General features: G+C 48.3%; 1 protein-coding gene across 4 annotated transcripts in view; it reads right to left on the reverse strand.

Annotated features, from left to right (window-relative positions):
• SHISA6 (shisa family member 6) overlaps positions 1-20,742 on the reverse strand; it is a 236,621-nt gene that overhangs the window by 208,429 nt on the left and 7,450 nt on the right. For all 4 annotated transcript variants that reach the window (XM_059046622.2, XM_059046621.2, XM_067021104.1 and 1 more), the window contains exon 2: positions 4,349-4,509. In XM_059046622.2, the coding sequence (XP_058902605.1) occupies positions 4,349-4,509 (161 nt within the window). The remainder of the gene's footprint in view (positions 1-4,348; positions 4,510-20,742) is intronic.

Raw genomic sequence — 20,742 nt, forward strand, 5'->3', positions numbered from 1 at the left:
CGTGATACGTCTCCTGATGCCTGGCTCTGCTTGGCCTGCTGATCAATTCTGATAGTCAGCACTTGGTGTGCACCGGATTGGTTCTAGGAGCCACCACGGACACCAAATGCCACAGGTGCACAAGTCTTAGAGTTACAGCCCTCTGTATCTGCAGATTCCACATCCGAGAATTTAACCGACTGCGGACGGTAAACATGGCAAAGGTTCCGGGTAGGTTGGATCAGTGGATGGAGGGCCAACCATATCGCTCCTTGTGCCTGCTTTTGCCCAGGTGCCCCCATCCATAGCTGCAGACTGACCCCATCCCTCTTCAGATGAGCCCAGGCTCTCCGCTCCTCCTGCCCACCTGCCATGGAGAGGACTTGACCCTGCAGCCCAGAGAGAAGGACCAGCCAAGCTCTGTCTTGTGGGCCTCGATGCGAACTCAAAACTCCACAGTCCTCGAGGATGTTTGCCTCATTTGCTAATCTCCCTCTAGCTTCTCAGTTTGCTGAACAATGGAAGCGTGGGGGAAGTTTCTGAAAAATGCTAATGCCTAGGTTCTACCCCAGACCAATCAAATCCAGCATCTTTGGGACAAGGGCCAGGCATTAGTATTTTCAGAATATCCTACATCATTCCGATCCGCAGTCAGGGCTGAGGCTCGCTGTGCTAAAGGGATCTTCTTCAACTTTAATGTGTGTACAGATCACCTGAAGATCTTGTTAAAGTGCAGATTCTGAATCAATAGGTCTGGGGAAGGGCCCAAGAGTCTGCATTTCTAACCAGCTCTCATGGCATGCAGTCACTACTGGTCCATGGACCACACTTTGAGTAGTGAGGGTCTAGAGGCAGCCAGATTTGGGGGGTGGGAGATGCAAATGGGCTTCACTGATTTTCTGGGTCCAAAGTAAATGTCCAGTATTGAAGCTCCTTTTAAAGTTGGAAAGGGGTTTCTGGAAGAGTTAGGGTAAAGGGCTCTTATAGAAGGAAAGAGGAATTTTCTGCTAATGTGGAAATCGGAGATCCTATACCTAAGAAGTGCTACAGGATCCACTGTGTATTGTAAATAAAGCATGTAACAGACTACCCAGCACATAGTGGGTACCCCATACTCAGGGTACCATTGTTTTTATTAAGACAGGACCCTCACTCCATTCCCTAAACCAAACAAAAAATATATATATTTGTTTGTTTGGTTGGTTTCGGTTTGGTATGCTTTTGACTTGCAAGAGCCCCATAAAGCCCTACCAGCCCTTCCATCCTCACAGGATGTGCCACCGGCAGGGGCCAAACACTGAAGGCTCGGGGCCAGGGGCCTTCATCCCAGACACGACCGACCTCATGGACCCTGCCTGGTCTAACGACACCAGTGCCTTTATTTCTCTCATTAATTTGATTTGTTTGCCGTGAGTTGGGCACAGCTCCGTAGCCTGGCCGTGGCTAAAATTGAGGTTTGTTACATTAAGGACCTTATTTTAAGGGCTCTCCTTGGTTTAACTTATTATAACAACTCCACACAGCGGGTACTTTTAAGTCTCAAGGGCAGATGAGGAAACTTAGAAAGACCAAGAAACTTGTCCAGGTCACATACATAGCATGTGACCGGGTCAGAAAACAAACTGAGAGGCAAATGTCAGAGCCCATGTTGTTCCAGGGCTTCTCAAATTTTACTTGCTATGTGATCTCATGAAAATGCAGGTTCTCCTTCATCGGGTGAGATGGAGCCTGAGATTCTGCATTTCTCACAAACTGCTGATGTGGCTGGTCCTTGGACAGTATTTTGAGTAGCAGAACTACTCATATGCTATGATGCCTCCTGGGATTTCTGTCCTCAAGATCCCTCCACAAGACTCTTGCCACCATCCGCCTATGATAGGTCGTCTGTGGATTTGACCAGTGGCAAAATCACAGTAAATCTCCACTTTGAACACCTATACAATGTTCTGTTCAGACTTCTGCTCAAAATGCAGTCTTCTGCGGCAAAGGATTAGCTATTCGGAAAGGCAGCTGTGTCCATTACAAGCTGTAGATGTTGCAGATAGTTATGAAATTGCTTTTAAATAGAAGTATCACCACTGAGAGTGCTTTCTGGGCCAGGGAACAATTCCCATCTCTAAAAGCCAAGTGAAGAGTTCCAATTTGAGAAATACATAGGAGGGATTTCTCAAAACACAGGAGTGAATCATTTAACTTTAAGCTTCTCTTCTCAGATTAACAGAGGAGACGATGTATATAGGAACCAGAAGAAATGACAAATCTTCCTTCCCAGTGAAAGGCATTTAAGGGCAAATCTAGACCAACCACTTAATCAGTCTGGACTCAGTGGCTGGGAACTAGCTGCTTTGTGAATAAGACAGAGAAAATCAGAAGAGAGAGGGATGAAGGTAAACTCCCAGGGGTACTTTGGGCACCAGAGTGACCTGACGTTCCAGAATCGCAGACAACGTTCTGGAGGAGCCTGACTTCAAAACATTAGTTAGAATGGCTCCTTTCTGCAGTTTCCACAGCCCAGTGATTCCCAAACTCTGCTCCATATTAAAATCACCTCCTGCTCAGGCCACGCTCCCACATCAATTAAACTATGATCTCTGGGGGTGGGGCTCAGGTACCCTTAATTTTTAAAGCTCCCCAGGCGATTCCAACGTGCAGCCAAGTTTGAGAACTACTGGCACAACCTTTTGGTGTCTTCCTTCATAAAATAAAGGAATCCATCTGGACGAGTGGTTCTTTATTCTGTCTTGCATGTTAGAATCACTTTCAAGTGATTCTTTAAAAATACTGCTGTCAGCAGCATCCCTAGAAATTCTGGTTAATTTGTGGGGCCCAGGCACCAGCATCATCAGCATTTTTAAGAGCTTCCCCAGGTGATTCTACTATGCAGCGAGGGAAACAACTACTGGTCTCCGGGTTTTTGCCCACTTCTTCTATTGCTTACATTTTAAACATCTATGATATTCAGGCTAAAAATGCATCTTAGACTTTTTGAAAATGTGGATCTCTCATCCTTACTTTTAAATCAGGGGTTTTTAACTTCAGAAGGGTCTATGAATCCCCTTAAATCCTATGCAAAATGTTGGATGGATATATATGTGTGTGTGTGTATATATATATATATATATATATATATATATATATATATTCATATGTATATATTTGGGGGAGGCGAATGTCTGTAACTTTTATCAGAGTCTCAAATGACTTAACTCTTATTACCTTAAAGGCAAGTATGTGATTTCTGATTTAATAAATTTAAGAAAATTAAAGAATGAATGGAAAACCAATTTGGTTTCAACAGCACATCTGCTAGTTTGAGTTTGGGACACATCTATTGCCACCTAGTGGCTGCATATCTTTATTGCAGGTTTAGTTCAGACCATATAGCCCATCCTTTGAAAAGCTATAGGGTGACAGATGTGAAGATTTCACATCCAGCTATCAAAGCAGAAGCTGTGTCTGAGACTGGGGTCAGTAGTAGACTGGTAATGCTCACAGTAAGAGATGAGCTCCCCACCTGCACTTATAAGGGGACCATCCACCCAGATACTTTGGATTCATGTCCCAAACTGGATTAGGACACCAGGGTTTCTAGACATGACCGTTGTTACCTACATGCCTCAGTTTGACTGCCGGCTTGTTTTCTTACCAACCGTATGTGCTTGGGAAAATTACTGAGCCTTTCTGTTCCACATATAAAAAGAAGATAATACAAGTACTTCTAAGATTGCTGTGAAAAATAAGTAAGACAATACACGTAAAATGTTCAACATAACCCTTGGCACAGCACAAGATCCCAATAAATCTGAGGCCATATTATTTATCATTATTTCCATGCTTTGTTTATTGTTCCATATGGGTTACAGTAAAGACCAAGTAAAAGAGCAAAAGGTATATTACTATCACATGGCAACTCATCATATATCCAGAGAATCCAAAGAGCACAGAAAAGGGTAACCCTACAGCACAGACATAATCCTTACCCTAAGGAAGTGCCCTTTGAGATTCCGACAGTTCATCCGTCTCTACGTCTGAGTGCAGCCACTTCTTGTCAGATATCTACCTTCCCACCACGTGAGCAAGAGGGTGACCATACCCCACCACCAAGGTTCCTGCAAGCTCCTTTCAGGAAAGAGGATTACGCAGACGCTCATTAAATCACAAACGCCCTAAACCAACAGCTCTGCTCCAGCCTGGACACTCCCTGGCGGAGTTTCCCACGCCACTGTCTCCGCAGGGGAACGGTCCCCAGACTCTTCCACAAGCTACCTGCCCAGGGCTCCAGGACCGGCTCCTGCCCAGCTGAGCACAAACACCACTGAAAGTTCTCGCCAGCCTCAGCAAAGATGCAAGGTGATCAGCTCTCACTTACCTGGCGTCTGCTTGGCCGTGCGCACGGGAGTGTAGTGGTTTTTCGAGGATGATCTGACCGGCGTGTTCTCTTTGGGAGAGCTATCGATAGCCGAGATAGTTTCTCTTTCACAGTGTGCTATGGGGATTGGTCCCTGTTGTCTTAAGATGTCGGCCAGAGCCCTGAAAGAGGAGGAGACCACACAGTGAGATCCACGGAGCTGGTGAGTGGAACCACAAAGGAAGCTGGGCTACTTTCATCGGCCCTTTGATGGACGGAGACCCAGTATTCAGTTACGGTCACAGCATCATCTGGTGCTGGTCTCAGTGGGGATACTGGGGAGAGGCTGCCATGCCTGGGGGTACAGGCACTAAAAGGCTGTGATTAAGGTTTCCTCCTTCCATTCATTTCACACCAATCAACTCTGAGCCCTTTCAAAACGCTGGCTCCCCAAATAAGCCCGTATGCCAGGCAGATGCGACAGCAACTGGCCCGTGGAATGCCGCTGCAGTGAAGGGCGGCCACCACTGGCCTCAAGTTCAGCGGCAGGTGACTAATATCAGGGGGACCAACTTCCCCACGGAAAGACACACACCGAGGAGCATGTACGCTACACGGGTGACCCAAATAAGCACAAAACAGAGCTCCCCTTGTCAAAGAAAGGTGTGATTTAGCTGCAAAGACGGGACATACAGATAAAATGATAAATATCAGACCGCACGGACGGTGCAGACAGTGAGTGCAGCTGAAGCTTAGAGGAAGAAGAAATCACAAACACAGGGAGGAAAGAGAGATGCTGCTGTAGCTGGAGAGGTCCATGTCCTCTGCAAGGGACCCAGGTACCCCGAGAGCAGCTTCTATTCACCCAACGCCTCTCTTCAACAGCCAAACATATGTTTACTGAGGACTCAGCATGCACTAGTCACAGCAGAGACAGAGGTAAAGAGAACACAATTCCTGCCCTCTAGGGGCTCAGCATTTCGGGGAAATCGCTCCCCGACCTGGTTTGGAACAGGGCTCCCTCTGTGGGTGGGACAGGTGATACCACTGTCAGTGGGAAACAGACACATGCAGGTATGTTCTGAGGAGCCACAAGGGACCATTTCAAGGCCAGGCGCCCGATTCTGAGTGCACGAGCCAGGAGGAACTCTTCCATCTACCTGGGTCCCTGAGGGGTGGGCGAGGCACCATATGCCCCAGGACTCTCCCGGCCAGGCCGGCCAGGCCCACCTGAGACCTGGCTACACCCAGCCCACCCTGAGGCTTCACTGCACTGGAATTCCAGCTCCCGGCACCCTGCCTCCGTTGAAAAGTGGCAACCAACCGCAGCAGTTTAAAACGTGTCTGGAAGTGGATAGTTTCCTTTCATTATGCTGCCCCTGACATGCTGAACCTTCCTGAGAGAGGAGGATCAAGCGGGTAATCTTATCATTTAGTGGCATTTATACAGCAATTTCAGATTTTCCAAATGCTTTCCTCGCACTGGCTTTCTTTTTTCTCAGCCTCTAAGGGAAAAAGCAGACACACGCCACCACCCCATTCACTTCTGTGGACCAAGAAGTGAGGGAGGGGAAGACAGAACCTCACTAGTTTGGTAAAGGAAGTCCAGGCAGACCTGGGGCCTGGGAATAAGAAAAAACATTGCCCTACCAAATCAAGAGATTTGGGTTCTAATCCCATATCTGCCACTGATGAGTCGTAAATCTTTGGGCAGATTTGTTAACCTCGGAAGTCGAAATTTCATCTTTTTATCCCCTATCAGCAAAACAAAGGGTTTAAACTAACATGACCTCTAAGATCCCTTTTAATTCCAAAATGTGATCAATATTTTACATATTTTTTAACCACACATCCACGCACGTTACCTTGATTCCTTCACCCTTCCGTTTATCAAAGGCACTTTCCTACCATCTTTCTATGGTAAGGAAACAGCGACTTAAAAGTTATAACAGAGGGCTTCCCTGGTGGCACAGTGGTTAAGAGTCCGCCTGCTGACGCAGGGTACACGGATTCAAGCCCTGGTTTGGGAAGATCCCACATGCCATGGAGCAACGAAGCCCGTGCACCACAACTACTGAGCCTGCGCTCTAGAGCACGTAAGCCACAACTACTGAAGCCCACGCGCCTAGAGCCCATTATCCGCAACAAGAGAATCCACCGCAGTGAGAAGCCCACGCGCACCACAACAAAGACCCAACGCGGCCAAAAATAAAAAATAAAAATAAATTAAAAAAAATTTTTTAAGTTATAACAGAAACACAGACCAATGGAATCAAATTGAAGAGTCCAGAAATAAACCCATACGTCTACGTTCAACTGATTTTTAACAAGAGTGTCATGATCATGGGGAAAGAAGTTTCTTCAACAAGTGGATATCCACATGCAAAAGAATAAAGTTGGACCCTTACCTCACACTATATATAACAATTAACTCAAAATGGATCATAGACCTAAATATTTAGAGCTAAAACTATAAACTCTTAGAAGAAAATTGAGAAATAAATCTTTGTGACCTCGGATTTGGCAATGGTTTCTCAGATATGACACCAAAAGCACAAGGAATGAAAAAAGATAACAGGTAAACTAGGCTTCATCAAAACTAAAAACATTTCTGCATCAGAGCAGCATGAAGAAAATGAAAGACACCCACAGAATGGGAGAAAATATTTGCAAATCATATTTCTGCTAAGAGATTTGCATCCAGAATATATAAAGAACACTTAAAATTCAACAATAAAAAACAAACAACCCAATTTTAAAATGGACAGGATATAATCAGACATTTCTCCAGAAAAGGTATACGTGAAAAGTAGCTCAATATCACTAGTCATCAGGAAAATACAAATTGAAAACACAATGAGATAACCCTTTACACCCACCAGTATAGCTATAACCAAAAAGAAAATACCAAATGTTGGCAAGGACATGGAGAAATTGGAGCTTTTATAAATTACTGGTGGGACTGTGAAATGGTGCAGACCCTTTGGTAAACAGTCTGGCAGTTCCTCCAAATATTAAATAGAGTTACTATATGGCCTAGCAATTAAAATACTCCTAGGTATATGCCCAACAGAGATGAAGACATATGCCTACACAAAACTTGTATATGAAAGTTCATAGCAGCATTATCTTTTTTTTTTACAGAGGCCCATTCAAGTTGGTTTGTGCATATTTTATTTTATTTAGTTATTATAATACATCAATGAAATGTTTTATTTTATTTTATTTTTTGCCCACACTGCATGGCTTGCAGGATCCTAGGTCGCTGACCAGCGATTGAACCCAGAGCCCGAGCAGTGAAAGCACCGAGTCCTAACCACTGGACTGCCAGGGAATTCTCCACAGCAGCATAATTAACAACAGCCAAAAGGTGGAAATAACCCAAATGTCCATCAACTGAAGAACGGATAAACAAAATGTAGCATATTCACACAATGTACTATTATTTAGCCTTAAAAAAGCTATGATGTTCTGATATGTGCTACAACATGAATGGACCTTGAAAACAACATGCTAAGTGAAAGAATCCAGTCATGAAAGACCACATGTTATGACTCTATGTATATAAAATATCCAGATTAGACAGATCCACAGCAACAGAAAGTAGATTGGTGGTTACCAGGGGCTGGGGGAGGGGCAAATGAAGAATGATTGCTAATAGGTCCAGGTTTTCTATTGGGGATGATGAAAATGTTCTAAAATCAGCTAGCGGTGATAGTTGGACAACTCTGTGAATGTATAAAAATCACTGAATTGGACAATTTAAAATTTAAGGATGAATTTTATGGTAGGTGAATCATAGCTCGATAAAGCTGCTATTACAAAAAGAAAGCTTATATTCTTTTTCTTGCCTCTCACGTTCTTACAAAGACCTCTCAGGTATCTACAAAAGAAAACGGAGTTATGTGGTTAAGACCACACTTTTGGAAGGTCAGTACTAAATCTACATCAACGACAATGATTTTGCCCCTCAGGGGACAGCCGGCAATGGCTGGAGACATTTTTGGTTGTCACACAACTGGGGAGGGAAGTGCTATTGGCAACTGATGGGTAGAGGCCAGGGGTGCTGCTAAGCATCCTACAATGCACAGGACAGCCCGTTACATCAAAGAATTATCCCACCCAAAATGCCGATAGTGGCGAGGTTGAGAAACTCAGATCTGCATCTACGTAGCACTACGTGAAGTGGGTCTTTGATTAATGGTCAGTGCAATCTAGTTCCAGAGATGTGTACCAAGGTCGGACACTAGGCTGGGCTCTGGGACAGCTAGGGCTGGAGACACTGAGATGAACATCTGAAGTCAGGGGATCTTGGGTGTCTGGGCCCATCAGTGTATCCCCGGGTCCTGGCACATCGCTCAGCCACTATTCAAAGAGAGAAAGGATGGCCAACAAACACGTGAAAAGCTGCTCAACATCACTAATTATTAGAGAAATGCAAATCAAAACTACAGTGAGGTATCACCTCATACCACTTAGAATGGGCATCATCAGAAAATCTACAAACAACAAATGCTGGAGAGGGTGTGGAGAAAAGGGAACCCTCTTGCACTGTTGGTGGGAAGGTAAATTGGTGCAGCCACTACGGAGAACAGTATGGAGGTTCCTTAAACAACTAAAAATAGAACTACCATATGATCCAGCAATCTCACTCCCGAGCATATACCCAGAGAAAAATATAATTCAGAAAGACACATGCACCCTGATGTTCACTGCAGGACTATTTACAATAGCCAGGACATGGAAGCAACCTAAATGTCCATCGACAGAGGAATGGATAAAGAAGATGTGGTGCATATACACAATGGAAAGTTACTCAGCCATAGAATGGAACGAAATTGGATCATTTGTAGGGATGCGGATGGACTAGAGACTGCCACACACAGTGAAGTAAGTCAGAAAGGGAAAAACAAATATCATATATTAACGCATATATGTGGAATCTAGAAAAATGGTACAGATGATCTTATTTGCAGAGCAGAAATAGAGACACAGACGTGGAGATCAAACGTATGGATACCAACGGGGAAGTGGCTGTGGGAGAAATTGGGAGACCAGGATTGACACATATACGCTACTGATGCTATGAGTAACATTAGATAACTAATGAGAACCTCTGTGTAGCACAGGGAACTCTATGCTCTGTGGTGACCTAAATGGGAAGGAAAAGGAGATACATGTGTATGTATAGCTGATTCACTTTGCTGTACAGAAGAAACTAACACAACATTGTAAATCAACTAGACTTCAATAAAAATTAATTTAGGGCTTCCCTGGTGGCGCAGTGGTTGAGAGTCCGCCTGCCGATGCAGGGGACGCGGGTTCGTGTCCCGGTCCGGGAAGATCCCACGTGCCGCGGAGCGGCTGGGCCCGTCAGCCGTGGCCGCTGAGCCTGCGCATCCAGAGCCTGTGCCCCGCAACGGGAGAGGCCACAACAGTGAGAGGCCCACATACCACAAAAACCACAAAATAAATAAATAAATAAATAAAAATAAAAAAATAAAAAATAAAAATTAATTTAAAAGAAAAAAAAAAAAAGAAAGGAGTGAAGCTCATCCTTGTCCCATCCTCGCAGGGCTTTCATTCCTTTTGTCCGTATGGACAGTGTAAATGGCAAACTCACAGCAGATTCGCTCCAGGCTTATTGGCCAAGGAGGACCCAGCAGAGAAGAGATTTTCAAACTGAGATCAGCACTGCCAGGATGGGGGCGCCTGGGAGGAGGGGACTCTCAGTGCCCATCTCCTGAGAAGCCCTGCAGGATGCAGGCCCTGAGGGATGAGATATGAGGGAAGACACCTCTTTGGAGACCGTCAGGCCCCCCAGAGCATCTCTGTTTGCCTCTGGCCTGCTGCTGGTGAATGCATTTTAACTGGCTTACAGCTGTCTCCTCCTAAAGGTAATGACTTGCATGGTACCCTCTCCAAGTGCCCTGTTGGTAGGGCTGAGCCGGGCTGCACAGCCAAAGGGCACGGATGTGCTGAAGATTCAGGCTAGCTGGGGGCAGGGACCCTGCCCTGTGTGGCCCCAACGAGGAGGACAGTCGCCAGGGATGTGATCCTGGCCTCCTGAGCACCATCCTCCGAGAGCCCCCTTTACCCAGTGCCCTCTGGCAGCCAGAAAGGTGGCCCTCATTCCCAGATGGTGCTGGGTCCCCCCTTTCAGCTCACACACCCTTCCCTTAGCTCCTCAGCTTGGTGACCTCCCTCCTCGCTCCCACTCCTCTCCACCTCCCATCCCCTTCTCTCCAGGGTGCTGGATAGGTATTATTCTAATTCTGAAATGTGCGATCCCAGTCTCACCTAATTAATTTGGAGACGCTGGAGGAAATGGGTTAAGGGCTGAGCTACTTTCTCACCGTAGGAAAGAAAATTGGTCACTGAGGAAGCGGGAAGCAGATTTTTGTGAGAGTGGCTGCAGCTCTCGGGGTCAAAGAAAGGGACAGAGACCCCTTTGGGGTAGGAAGTGGGGGGAGAGCGGGGGACAGACAGTGGCAAACCAAGAGAAGGGGAGCAACAGAGGGACAGAGCTGGAGACAGAAGGAGAGGGAAAGGAAACAAAGGGAGGGAAGAGATGGACAGAAAGGGAGCCCAACAGAAGGGAAAGGGGGTCAGAGACTCAGAGCCAGAGAGAGGCTGAGAGGGAGAGATGCAGACATTATAAGAGTACAGAGAGATACAGACAATGAGACAGAGTCGGGGGGGAGACAGAATCAGAGGGTCACAGACAGACAGGCAGGCAGAGCCAGAGGGAAAATGGGACACAGAGAAACTCAGAGAAAGAATGAGAGTCAGAAGGTGAGAGACAGGGAGATGGAATCAGAGAGAGACCCTCCCAGGGAAAGAGCATCTGAGATGGGCCAGTGAGGGGTGAGGCTGGTTCCCAGCCAAGGGCAGCCCCGCCCCTCCCCCGCCCCGTGCCTACTACAGAGGTCTAATTTAAGGACTTGACTGGTTCTTTGTCCTGCTCACCCCAATCCCCCCATCTCCCCCTCCCCCCAGAGCCACTTTGCTGCAATATCTGGATACGGGAAACAAAGGGATGCTTTTTGCCTGAATTATCTACCTAATTGCCTTGGTTCGCTGCACATGGATTCCTTGGCTTTTTTCGTGGGTGTGTGGCGAGCAGGGGAGAGTTAATTAATTGGGCAGCAAACCTGAACAGGGAAAACAGTCATTCTGATCACTCAAGCCAGGAAATTTTTGCGTTCTTCAGGACTCGTTGCTTGTATACTAACCATCTGCAAAACAGATCCCATCTTACATATGGACAGCACTGAACAGGTTCTAAGGGCTTTACCTGCCTTGTCCGGCGTGGCGGCCGTACTAAACCTGGGACCTCCGCAGCTATGGTTACCCCAGTTTTAAACACGAAACTGAGGCTCAGACTAATTCTAGGATGAGAACATGATGGAACCAAAATTTCAACCCAGGGCTTCTGGCTGGAGTCCTGATGTCCTTCTGTTCAATGGGACCGCCTTTTATATGCATCTCACTTTCCTAGCGGTTGTTGGCTTGAATGAGTCCTCCTCGTCTCTCCAGCTGGGTCTGCTCATCTAGCAAATGCCAGGTAATATTAGGGCGTGGAGAAACAATTAGTCAATGAGTGGTTCAGGTCAAGACCAATTATTTATTCGCTTAACACCTTGGTTAATGTTGTCAATGGTGCCCAGGAATGAAAGTGTGTTTGAATTTCCCTAAGTGCTGAGTTATTGCAATTCCTGTAGGGACCAAGCCTGGTCAACATTTTGACGTGTTGCCACCTGTATTCAAGACATGAAATCTTTCTTAAAATGGCAAATGATTCCCTTAACATGAGAACAATAAACAAAACCTTGGTTATAACTTTGCTTCATAGTCTTGCGAGCCTGGGAAATTAAGGGCTATAATTTATTGAGCCATTACTATGTGCCAGACAGAGTGCTAAACTCCTTTATGCATTATCTTATATAATCCTCAAAATGATCCTATGCAGTAGGTGCTATCAGTAGCCATGTTTTGCTGATGAGAAAACTAAGACTTTGAGAGGTTAGATATCTTGTCTGAGGTCAGAGAGCTGGTAAGCGGTAAATCCAGATTTCAAACATAAGTAGCCTCTGTTATACTACAGAGGCTGACTTTATGCCATTGAATTTTCCACTCACCCATTTGTCCATCCATCCACCCATCTTTCCTTCCAATCCTCCATCCACTTAATCACATTTATTTTTTCACCTACTGTGTTCCTGCAGTAGTCTCTAAACAGGAGATATAGAGCGTGTTCAATCTTTAGTAGAAAAATCTACCCAGACAGAACTCAGTGGTCACCCAACTACCCATTTCTATCCACCTTAGTGAGTCATAACCATCAACAGCTATGAAAGTTTTTACATTGTTTTATCAGGCAACCTTCTATCAAATGAAATTCTGAGTTGAACACCAATATACTTCATTAGACCGCTGCTCTGCAGGAGGCCAGAATAAGAGCCAGAGCCCTACTCTATTACCCTCCATTCAGCAGTCCCTGGACTTCATGGAGCTTCCAAGTTTGAAAACAAATGTGGCAAAAGAGTGCCAGATAAAATCCTGGAATTGTTTTGTCCCAATCTTCACTCATGGAGCAGGGGGTAAAACTTAGGTTCCCCCCAAATTAAGCAGGGAAGCTACGAACCCTAGTTTATTGGTAAGTCTTTTTGAGCTCAATTAACATGCTGTCCATGAAGACACCATGAATATCTCTGCTCACTGAAGTGGAACAAACGGAAACCAGCCTTCTGCCTCTGCCATGTCTCTGAATCTGAGAGCCACGTAAATGCCACGGAAGGGAGGAAATCAGTCCAGCTAGTGTTCAGTTAAGTTTTTCTGTGCCAAGAGCAAGGCGAGCTGCATCGTTAAGAGCCCCTAGTCAGGACCTTTCTCTTTTCGGGAGCAATAGGAAGAAATTTATGCTGTTGGACGGGTATGATAAAAGGCCGGACAGATGAACTATTCCGTGAGTAACCTATTCTGGTTAATGTTTTTACTCCTACGGACTAAGGAGAACACTCTTGTTTCTGAAGAATTTTCTAAAAGCATTCCTGCCTAATTAAGTAGCATATACTGAATATAATTACCTTGAAAAAAAAAAACCAACTTCCCTGGTGGCGCAGTGGTTGAGAGTCCGCCTGCCGATGCAGGGGACACGGGTTCGTGCCCCGGTCTGGAAGGATCCCACGTGCCGCTCGGGCCCGTGAGCCATGGCCGCTGCGCCTGCGCGTCCGGAGCCTGTGTCCCGCGAAGGGAGAGGCCACAACAGTGAGAGGCCCGCGTACCGCAAAAGAAAAGAAAAAAAAAAAAAAAAAAAGGCTTCCCTGGTGGCGCAGTGGTTGACAGTCCACCTGCCGATACAGGAAACACGGGTTCGTGCCCCGGTCTGAGAAGATCCCACGTGCCGCGGAGCGGCTGGGCCCGTGAGCCATGGCCGCTGCGCCTGCGCGTCCGGAGCCTGCGCTCCGCAACGCGAGAAGTCACGACAGTGAGAGGCCCGCGTACCGGAAATAAAAAGCAAAGTTCTTCCACGAGAGGGCCACCAACCTAATCTTTAGTTCTCTTCACAGAGAAAACTCAATAAAATATAGACAATCTAGGAAATGGAATCCTATAAAAACTGGAGAATGAACCATGGAAGATTCTGATAGCTACTTCCGTGGTATTTCTCCTAAAAGTAGAGCGTAGACATTCTACTCCGGTTAAATAAAATATTCTGGTTACGTGAGTCCCGGATGACTGAGCTTTTACTCGACTCTGCCACTCTGGGAACAGCTAGAGTCCTCTTTACCCTCAGCCTCATCCTTATCTACTGGGCCGTCGGGGTGCTTTTATTCTCTGAAACACGCACTCCGGACAATTGAAGTGAATATATTTTTAATAAACACGGACCGAGGAGAATGGCTTAATTTAGTTCTCCTTTTTTCTGGTTCTCTCTCAGTCCACTTGAAAAACACAGCTGCCGGCTTTGTGTGCGTACAAGACCGCTCTCCACATACACAGAAGCTCCGAATGGATGGGAAGAACCTCCTTTGTTGTGATAACAATGTTTGTGCATCTGCACCCAGCCGTTCTGCAGGTCTGAGTTGTCCCCGGCACAATCGGAATTCATCATGGCCAATAAACACAGCCGAACTTAGCAAGGGAAAGCTCGGCCTGCCTGCTTTGTTTTCCAGGCCAGCAAGGCAAGTCACTGCATCCCAATGAGCGCCTGACCTGGAGCTGTCCCTCGACGAGGAGCCGCAGCCAGGTACAGGGTCAACGTGCAACCCCTGGGACCTCCAATTCATCCCGAACGGCATCTCCTCCACATACGCCATTCCCTGCCTCACGAATCATGTGAAAATTTACCCAAGCCTGGGAAATTCGGTAGCATCTACACCACGCCTAGACTTTTTCAGAAATATCTGGACTGTTTGAGCATGAATCAAAGATCTGGACATGTCAAGGCCAGCTACCGTTTGGACCTGGGAAAACAAAACTGCTACCAAGACTTGTTCGCGGGGTCACTTGGGCAGCCAGGTGAGAGATGAGTTAATAAATGCACCAAGTGCTGCTCGTGCTGTTGATACCCTTGGTGTCATTTTCCCGATTTGCTACAAACACAGATGTAAATCCACAGGAGAGGCAAAATGAAGGCCGTGTTGCCCACTGGCTAAACACAGGGATTCTGGAGCCAGAGCACCCGAGTCAGAATTCGGGCCACTTAGGATATTGGCAATCGTTAGGAAGCTACTTAAGTGCCCTGTGGTTCTGCGTCCTTGCTGAAAAAAAGTAAGGCCCAAAATAACGTCTACCTCTTAGGGTTATTATGAGGATTAAATGAGTTCATATTTGTAGAGTACTTAGAACAGAACCTGGCACCTCGTAAGCACTAAACATTCGATTAATGAATCAATCCAAATACAGCCTCCCCGTGTCTAGAGGCTCAGCCAACAGAACCACAACGAAAGTCCACGCGTACACGTGCAAGAGCGGAGCCTTGGCGGGCTGACTCAGCAATGCCAGATGGCAAAAAACTCCTGGTCTGGTGAGGGAGCCACACGGCATGGCTGTGGCTATGGGTCATCCTGGAAGGGACCACCTACATCCCATACTTTCCACTCATGCCTAAGGTCGGAAATGCATCTGGTCACACACCAGCTTTTGCTAAACCCTGAACTTGGACTCTGCAAGCCAAGTGCAAAGAGAGCACCTATTTGTTTTTTCCTGTGAGGCCATCACAAATCGTGCTTCTGCTACCAGGCATGGAAACTTCGAGATGAAAACCAAAGGGATTCACATGATGGGCAAATCAATCAGGATCCTGTTGGGGTATTAAAAGGGCAAATGGGTCAAATGGGCCGGGGCAACATTTTCTGCAAAAGACTCAGTTATCTTTTTTCTTCCTTCTTCCTACCTCCCTTTTTCTTTCTTCAATTTCTTTTTTTTTTCCTCCTTCTATAAAAAAAAATTATAAACATCATTGTCATTTCCAAGTTCAAGTACCTTCCCATCAATGCCACTATTGAAAGGGTGGGGTTAGCCAGGTGGGCAGACCTCATGCCAGGGAAGTCAATACTGGCTTCCCATGAGAATTAACTGGAATTGCGTCCTAACAATAGAATGGACCACCTCCAGGGGGAGGGGGAGCCCCAGCTCTAGATGCAGCTGGCGCCCAGCAGGAAAGGCATGAAAGCACCTCATCAGCCCCTTTCACCCAAGAGAGTCTGTGAGTTTTAAGATGCTGAAGAGAAGCATTCCCATGAGGCCACGTGTGAAGACAGCATCCTTAGGTGAATGGAATGTTGGAGGAAAACGCATTTCCTTGTGCACCCCAGGGCTGCTGCATCTGAAAGGACAGACACAGACTCTGCATTCCTGAATCTCCCGGGTGTGGGGGGATCAGAGTGGAGATTAGAATGGGCCAGAGATGAACACACCTCCGCGACTTGATAGCCCCCAACCCACAGCAGGGCCAACAGGCCAGAGGGGGCCAAGGGGCTCACCCAGGGTCACGGGCACAGGAAGTGACAGAAGTTGCCATTAGCCTGCCTCCCATCTCAGGAAGTGCTCTAAGGCAGGGAAAGATGGATGACAACCTCCAAGAGTGAGGGAAAGGGGGCTTTGCCAGGGGCCCCTCGAGAGCCACCAGAGCGGGCAAAGGAAGGGAGATCCCTGTCCTCTTCCATAAGGGTGCATCTAATAAGCACATCCTATCTTGTCCTACAGTGGTGTTGGGACAGCGATGCAGGAACAGGCAATAGGGAAAGAACGGAGAGAGGAAAGACAGAGATCTCTGTCCTCTTATCCGCCAGAGGCAGGGCCAGCCGTCCCATGTCCGTCTTCAGGACCCTAACCTCTTGTTCCCATCTGGTCACCCTGGGTGATGGCATCTTCCATCACAGAATTCTCAAAGCCAAAAGAGAGAGAGTCTCTGGATTCTAGAAACTCAGGGAAATACAAAAAATAAACAAGAGACAAGAAGAGGGGAAATAAGAGGGAGCCCCCAGAGGGAATTCAAGAGGGAATTCGAAGCAGCCGACAAGGCAAGCATCACCAATTCAGCAGAAATGGGGACAGGCTAATCCCAGTCAATAAAACAGACAAGGAAATTATAAAATGCTTGAAAGGAAATGCATTTTTACTGCTTCCTGGGCCACTGCAGGATTACAAACTAGGCTAAAAAAAACCATTGATCTTTGGAGAGCTACTTTATTGAACAGATAAGAATGATTTGTAATTAGCATGCCAATTGTCTACAGAAGAGCCTGCTTGAAAACAGTCTGTCTCTCTGCCTGGCGGATGCGCCCTGCACAATCTCTGCAGTCTTGTCTGAGCTATTAATCTGTTCATCACAGCTTTTTATCAGAGAGAAAAGAAAAGCAACTTTGCTGAGGTCCAATTTGGATAAATTTTGAATTAGCAGAGTCTGAATTGATGCAGTTTAATGAAGTTACGGCAGGACAAGTTCAAGAAGGAGAAAGGGAGGAAGCCAGGAAAGGAAGAAACTCATCAGAAGAGGAATCCGAAGAAGGACAGACGGAGAAAGCAGCAGCAGTGGACAAAGACACCGAAAGGAACAAAAAGAAGCATTTTAATGATGTGACTGAAGGGAGAAAGAGAGAAGCCACAGCTCCTCCGCTAAAGGCCAGGTTCTCTTCGCAAATGCTCAGAGTGGGTAAGAAGCTGGCCGCGGAGGACCTGAGAACAGAAAAGCTGCGTGATTTCTCATAGCACGAAGAGCCTTCGGAGCCACGGGGATAGTATTCCTGGGAAAGCTCAGGCAAATTTCTCAGGATGCAGTAAAAAGTCAGAGGGGGTCCAAGAGGGAGGCTGGAAACCAGATTCTTCCGAAAGTTCTGGAGCAGCCTCAGTACTTGGGCGGGGACTCCTGCCTGGTCATGTCAGGAGGTGGGTTAACACGATCCCACCCTCAGCTGCCCAGACATCGGGGTGACTGGGGCCAGAGTCCCTACTAATAGTATCCGAGGCCGATCGGAGGGCTGGAGGAGAAAAGCTCTCCTGGCAACAACTTCTTTGCTGTTATGGGGTTCAGCCCCCTCCGTACCCCTGGATGACGGCAGGCGTCTGTATCCCAGGGCCTCAGAAGCGGGGGGGGATGGATGGATTCTGGACACACTCCTGCTTTGCCTTGCTCCGGCGCGCATTCTCGGGGTTCAAATCCCTCCTCGCTGGAGCGGCAGGATGGAAGGAAGAGGGGAGAGTTGCCCGTCTGGGTGTGAAGCATCCTTCCCAGAAGAGGACATTTGGCTAAGGGAACTGCGACTCTGTCCAGAGGACAGATGTCCTAAGTAATGAGACTTTAATGCCGGAGCTAATGGGAACAGTACACGAGACCACATGCCAAAAAAGCGAGGAAGAACGAGAGTGTCTGTGAAGCCTGCAGAAAGCAGCGACTCCTCTCCCAAACACCAGGGAACAGGGCCAAGCTCGTAGCCACCCAGAGCCCGGCTGGAACCCGGCCTCCACAGGTCCCGAGATGGGGACAGCGGCTCTGGACAAGGAGGACCAAGGGTTCTCCGGCCCCTCTGACCAGGGTGGGTCTGAAAACAATGCTCGGGACCTCCACGTTCCTCCACCCACCTCGCGCCGATGGTCAGGGACCCCTGCACTGGAGCTGCAGACCCCGGGCTGCGAGCCCCGCCAGGGACCACCACCGTGGCCGTGACCACACGTGACCACCACCACCAGCCGCAACAGCTGGACCTGGAGAGCAAGACCCAGGGCTTCTTCCCTTTCACAGTCACAGGCTTCTCAAGACAGAGGGCTTGAGGGCCCGAGAAGCAGAGAAACGCGGGGTGGGGGAAAGATTGAGGAATGAGGAAGCGGGGCGCGGAGAATTAAGACCAGACGGCAGAGAGCAGAAGTGGGGCACGGAGACAGGAGTGAGCTGGCCGGAATTCTGGGTCTTGCGCGCACTGTGCTTGAGGTTATAAATGGGGCAGGGAGGGGAGCTGTGATAAATGGGGCTGTTGTGAGCCGTCCGTCTCTCCATAATTAAAGCTGGGAATGGCCTGAGGTCCATCCTCTCGCCCCCAAATCACTTCTTTTCTCTAGTGCCCCATTACTTTCAAGTGCCAGGACTCCTGCAGAATTGCCCTGGGGTCCTTGCAAATACTGTAAAGGTTTGCGGGGGGGGGGGGGGGGGAGTTGTTTTAAGGGTTTTTCTCAATTACAACCCGTGTGGTTTTGTTCATTTGTTTTTTATTCTTTACGTCTTCTTTGTATTGGCTTCACAGTCCTCCACCAACATTATCCATTCTTGAAGAGGAGCCCTTTCACTGCCCTGGGCGCCTTCGTGCCCTGCGTGCAAGGCGAGTGAGGCCACCGGCCCGGCACTGAGGTACCCCGGTCCGCAGGTCACTCACCCTCCAGTCCCTTACAGCGATAACTCGTCCCAGGCACGAGCGTGTGCGTCTTTGCTTTCTCAAACAGTCTGAGTACCACTGACCCGTTTACATTCAGGAAAGTGAGAGCCAACTGCCTTGTTGGCCCCCAAAGAAGAGAGAGACCAACCATGGACTAGCTGTGTGAGCCTGGTCAAGTTACTAAGCCTCTCTGAGTTGATTTTGTCATCTGTTAAATGGACACCAGACCCAGGGTGGTGGGAGGATGCGGTGGGATAACGCAGGATGCCGGGTACAGGGGGAGCCCCGGAGAAGGGGGGGCTCTTCTGAATGTCTCCCTGTTCCCCGCCCTGCTTCACCTATGTGACCCTGAGTCCTCATCTGACTGACAGTCTCAGGTCCCCGACACCAGCTTCCTGGAGTGATGGGTGACGGCGTGCTGTAAGCTCCTGGGAGACAGAGTTCCCCCCCACTTCCTGACGCCTGAGCAGAGGAGGGGGGTGCCCAGCCGCAGAGCAGGACTCCTCCCAGAGTGCTTGACACTGACTGTTAGGGGGCGGGCAGGGTCAGAGGCTCTGCCCCAGCCCCTCACCACCCGCTAACTCTTACTGAGAGCAAGGAATCCCCCCCCAGCTACAGCGGCACAGCCGCTGCTTCCCCAGCATCAAAGTGGAATGAGAATTGGCCGCAACTGCTGCACCTGGTGGCCCCTTGTCACCCGCCCTGAAACTCGGCCTGCCCCACCCTCGCTGCACTTCCGTGATCCACCTCGTGGGATGGACACACTTTTGGGGGGTCTGGGGAGGCGCAGGAAACGCACATTAGGACTCTAGCGGCAACGCTCACCGGAAACCCCATCTTCCTGTGCTTGTAAACGCTTCTGCCTCGCCGATGGCTCTCTGGCCCAAGTGGTGACCTCGTCTGGATGCCAAATTGCAGAGGGCCTGGCATTCAGGTGGAGAGGGAGGGAGGGCAGAGGGCACAGCCGGCACCTGGCTCTGACCCCAAGCCATTTCTCCTGCAGAAATGTGGGACCATTTTTTAACCCTTTCTGGACAGTGAGTTAGTTGAGCCATCTTCTGCATATTGAAGCCCTCTCTCTTCCCCTCTCTCCCAGCTCCTCGGCTGTCTGCCCGGATACACTGAGAGGGCATGAAGCTGGTTTTCTTAAGGTCGGTAATTATCCCTCAGTGAGGGAAGGGGCTCCTTCCCAGTGGTCCTCGCGAGCACGGGGCTCTGACGCCAGGCTGCCACTCAGTACGGGGACGCCTCCTCTGGGCACCTGCCTTTGGAGGCAGCTGACACGGCCCCTGGGCCAGCGGGTCTCCTTGCCGGAGGCACCCTTCATTTCTGATCAATAACCAGCCAAGCACCTATTTCACCCGTCGGCCTCGGCCCCGTGACGTCGCTGCCTACAAGAATCACATCTACCCTCGGAGGATAAAAATATGCTACCATCATGAAAAGTCAGAACAGCGTGCATGGGCGCTGAAAGCACTTCCAAGAGAGGAACTGTGGCAATATTTCCCAGAGAAGAATCAGCGTGTGGCCTCCCAAAGTGAC

Source organism: Kogia breviceps, chromosome 19, assembly GCF_026419965.1.
Source record: "Kogia breviceps isolate mKogBre1 chromosome 19, mKogBre1 haplotype 1, whole genome shotgun sequence".
NCBI classification, from domain to species: Eukaryota; Metazoa; Chordata; class Mammalia; order Artiodactyla; family Physeteridae; genus Kogia; species Kogia breviceps.